Raw genomic sequence first — 4,692 nt, forward strand, 5'->3', positions numbered from 1 at the left:
AAAATTTAAAGATTTTATTAAATCTAGAGTCTAGGTTGTATCAATCAGACATTTACTATTTAAGATAAAATTTAAAATCCCACGTTTTATCAAAATTCAAGGTCTCTATATAAAAATAAAATACTTGAAAGCTTAAAAAAGCTTTACAAAATTTGACAGTTTACTTTACTGCTGGAATTGGAAATTTTTTTTTCAAATTCAATAGAATTGGAAATAAAAAAATAAAAGAATTCATTTAAGAACAATTTGTAGTAGGTTAAACTCTGGCTACCAGGTTTTTATTTAAAAAAAAAAAAAAAACTCGATCAAGGGAAAAAAAATTTAAAATAATTTTTTTTTTTTGGGAGAAATCGATTAAATACTTATTATTGATGGGAAGCCATGAAACAATTTAAGCCTTTTTGTGTTAAAAAATTTAAAACCTTATTTATTTGTATTGAATAAAAGACCTTATTAGTAAAATTTATTACAAATAATCAATTAAACTATTTTTGGTATAAAAAACAAAAAAAATTGTTTTTAGATTGACGTCTACATAGTATATAATGTTTCTATTATTTTTTTTTGAAAAATACATAATTATTCGTATTGTATTCTCGGTTATATCTATATATCTAATTAATTTTTTATATATTTGAGCGTTCAAATTTCTCTTTTTGTCGTCGAATTTTTTATTTAAGAAATCTGTTATTGTATAATTATTAAAAAAAAATAAAAAAAAGTTCCATATCCGGTGAGAAAAAGGCAGAAGTAAAATATTGAGATTATGTGCTTTATGTGTAACGCTAATTGGGGAGGTACACAATTTTATTTTTAATAGTGAGATAAATAATTACAATGGCTTTTAATAGAATTTTATTTTTTTTTTTTTTTTGTTAAACGATCGTCGATTGTGGTCTCTTACAAAAAAAATTTAGATTTTTAGTCGTTCTAGTCAAAACAAAAAAGGGGTCGTATTATTTGTTTATTTAATTATGTATTATTCTCGTGAGTGGCTTCTATAAATATACTTTTTTTTTTTTTTTTGCGACTGTTGTCATATATATATATATATTGAAAGCGTTTGTCAAAGTTATTAGTACTCGATTTGTCAAAGTTTCTTTACATATTTTTAACATGTGACAGTGACGCTATTTGTTAGTTTTGATACCAAAAAATACCATTTCTCGTCCACGTGATGGCTAAAAATTATGTTGTGTCTAAGTTATGAGCACCTAGTAGTAACTTCTAAGAGTTAAAGTTTGGATGTTGCTTTTTAATATTATCCCAGTTGTTTATGAATTCAAGATTCCGTATAATTTATTTAAAATCATTAAAATGATTTCATATGGAGATGAAAAATCAATAAAATCGGAATCCTTTAAGTTTCCCAAATCATTAAAAATTTCTTTAGCCTAAACAAAAAATTTCGGGTTGTGATTTGTGTTGAGATTTAAATCAAAATTTAAATTTTGAACAAAGTCAACAAAAAAAATAATAATAATAAAAATAAAATTTTGAAGAATATGAAACCGACCATATATTTACTAAATAGCGTATCTTATATCCCTTGTATTGTTTTTAGATTAAATTCAAAATAAAATTGAAAAAGAACCTAAATTTTTTTTTTTTTTACCAAGTCGCTATATTTTTATGGTGGTAATTACCATCAATAAGTCATTAAAATTATATTTCTATTTGTTTTCTTTTTTTTTTGCTTTTTTTTTGCTTTTTTTGCAACAAAAAATCGATTTTCTATGTTTTAAAACTGAAATAAAAACAATTGTGATAGTTTAAAAATTAAAAATTAAAGTTAAAATTTTTATTCATCTTGATATATTTCCGTAATTATGCGTATTTTTTTTTATTACATTTAAAAAGAAAATAACTTTCAGAGATTGCGTAGTTTGAGTTGCGTGTGCATTATAAAAAAATCAATAATTTAAAAACCCACTCTTTTGTGACATACATCAAATAAAACAATCTAAAAAAAAATTATTATTATTTATTTATTTATTTATTTATTTTTACTTTCTTAATTATATTCAAAAGGCAAATATTAATAATTTTATTTTGTACACTTTATAGTTAATTATAATACTATTATTTTTCTTGTTCGAGTGAAAAAAAAAAAAAAATTTCTCAAACTGAATTAAGTAAAAATTAATATAAGTAAATTGACTCCTTGTCCATTTTTTTAAAAAATTTGTTATAATAATGATAATTATTAATTTATTTTATTTTCATTCTTCATACATGTTTAAATGAATGAAAAAAAAACTCGAAATCATAATTTTTTTTCTTTATTTCCTCAGTAAAATATTTTTTTAATTTTTAATTTAATTGTTTTGACGTTTTCACGTCGTTTATACAGGTCGTGGCTTTATGCAGGTACAAATAATACTTATTTAATAAAAAAAATTTTTTAAATTAAAATCAATTTGAATTTTTTTTTTTTTTTTCGAACCTAAAATTTAAAATATTCGTTACTCGAATAATAAGTATGTTTGAAATAAATTTAACTAATTTACAAAATTGGTGGGCTTTTATGCTGATTATAATGGTGAGATCGTGATAAGGGGAACACCCTTACTCTCCTTTTTTTTCAATGGCCTCCATTAATAGTTAGTGCTAAATGTATTTAAAGGATCAGAATGAAAAAAAAAATAATAATAATAATAATAATAATCTTTAAAAAACTTTTGTTACGCATATGTAAATAAATAAAATAAAATAATTAATTGAATTTTACATTTAACTAATTTCTTACATAATTTTTTTTTTTTTTTTTTACCTTATTGTTGTTAAATATACTGTAAAATTTTTATTTACTTCAAAATAAAAAAAAAATTAACTGAAACTGAATAATTTATTATTTAATAAATTTTTTTTTTAAAGTTTTGAAACTAAATAAAATGCTTAAAAAAAAAAGGATTTTAAATTAAAAAAAAAAAATTATTTTATTTTGCTGTCATGAACTTTTATAATAATTTATTTAATATATATACATATATTTATTTATTTATCAATTATTTTTAAAAAGTATATGGAAAACTTTTTGGAACATTAAATAGAAAGTTGAATTTTATAATTAGGTCGAATTATGTTCCCAACTATTTAATTATCGGTTACAAATAACGGCGTAAATTTTTTAACACTTTTTTTATAAAATTTAAAAAAAAAAAAATTTTTTTCACAACTTATACTTACTGTCCATTTAAAAAGCTTTTTTTTTATAAAACAAATTTTTAAAAGTTATCCTGTAAACAAAAAATAATAATAATAAAGTGTTCAAATAAAATGGAATTTATTAATTTTTAATTGTCTATTTTAGAAAATTGTATAATTTTAATTTTTCACATAACAATTACAATTATTACATAACAAACATATACATATATGTATGTATATTACTTTTATCATTTTATTCAATTTCTTTTTATATGTTTTGCTTACTATATATATATTGACAATTTATCTATTTTATTCTCTGTAGATAATTTTACAAAATCATATGCATATATTTTATCACTTCAATTAATAATCCAAAACGTGTAAAAAATAGATAAGGAAAAATGTTTTTCATTATGTTTTATTTTTGTTTCTAACTTATTAATTTTAAAATGTTAAAAACAAAAATAATATTCAGTCGTGTATATTTTCATTTATAAAAAAAAAGTATAGTGATCAGCTGGTGGTAATTTTACATGGTGTTTGATATAATAATTAATAATATTAAAGCTAATGGTATGAAATTAGGATTCCGTTTATTTTATTAAAAGGTATTAAAGGTACGCAAGGTACAGTTAGATTAAAAGAATCAAAAATGGTAAATAATTGAGGTACGAGCAATTAGGTAAGCAATAAACATAAGAAAGATATAACGCCCATGGTAAAAAATAAACCGGTTATAAAAAAATCGATTATTATAGTAAATTTTAATTGTGATTATCAAAATTAAATTAAAATTAATTTTAAAAAAAAAAAATTGTAATTACCACCGAACTTTTACATATAGAAAAATTTTAAATTTCAAGTTGATATAATTATTATTTTTAATGTTACATAAATATTCTTAGTAATTGAAAAATTTTTTTTTTTATTTTGTATTCTCATGTAAATATTGTCAGTTTTGTTTGTTTTTTTTTTTTTTTTTTTATAAAATGCCAGATATACATTTGAATAAGAAACTCAAATTAAAAATGTATCTTTGGTCTCTATACAAAATATTTTATAATTTTTTACTGGTTTTAAATTGTTGTCAAAATTCAATTTTTATAGGTAAGTTAAAATAAATATATTATAAAATTTTTACTGATTTTTTTTTTTTTTTAGAATTATTCATGAAAGTGGTTTTACATCTGAAGACTTTAAACAATATAGACCAGTAGTTTACAGCAATACTATACAATCTTTGGTTGCCATTCTTCGTGCCATGCCAAATCTTGGTATAACATTTGGGAACAATGAAAGGGAGGTAAGTGTTGGTTATTAATAAAATAAAACTCTTGTGTAACTTTAAGTTTTTTTTTTATTTAACTTGGTAAATTCATATCAAAAACATTACACAAAATTAATAAATAAGATTAAAATATATCACGGTTAACACACATACACTATAAACACTAATAATTCAAAAATTCTAAATGAAATTATAAAAACCTTTTTTTTCTTTTTTTTTTTTTTTTTTTCTAATCTATTTGTCTGAAATTT

The 4,692-nt window shown here is 20.1% G+C and overlaps 1 protein-coding gene across 1 annotated transcript in view; it reads left to right on the forward strand.

The window, feature by feature from the left end:
- Positions 1-4,692, forward strand: part of Phum_PHUM378990 (Guanine nucleotide-binding protein G(O) subunit alpha, putative) — a gene marked incomplete at both ends in the record, with an annotated part of 14,395 nt that overhangs the window by 5,628 nt on the left and 4,075 nt on the right. The window contains one exon of the mRNA XM_002428358.1: positions 4,315-4,462. Within this exon, the coding sequence (XP_002428403.1) occupies positions 4,315-4,462 (148 nt within the window). The remainder of the gene's footprint in view (positions 1-4,314; positions 4,463-4,692) is intronic.

The sequence above is a fragment of the Pediculus humanus genome, genomic scaffold (genome assembly GCF_000006295.1).
Source record: "Pediculus humanus corporis 1103172107855 genomic scaffold, whole genome shotgun sequence".
In the NCBI taxonomy this organism is placed as follows: Eukaryota; Metazoa; Arthropoda; class Insecta; order Psocodea; family Pediculidae; genus Pediculus; species Pediculus humanus.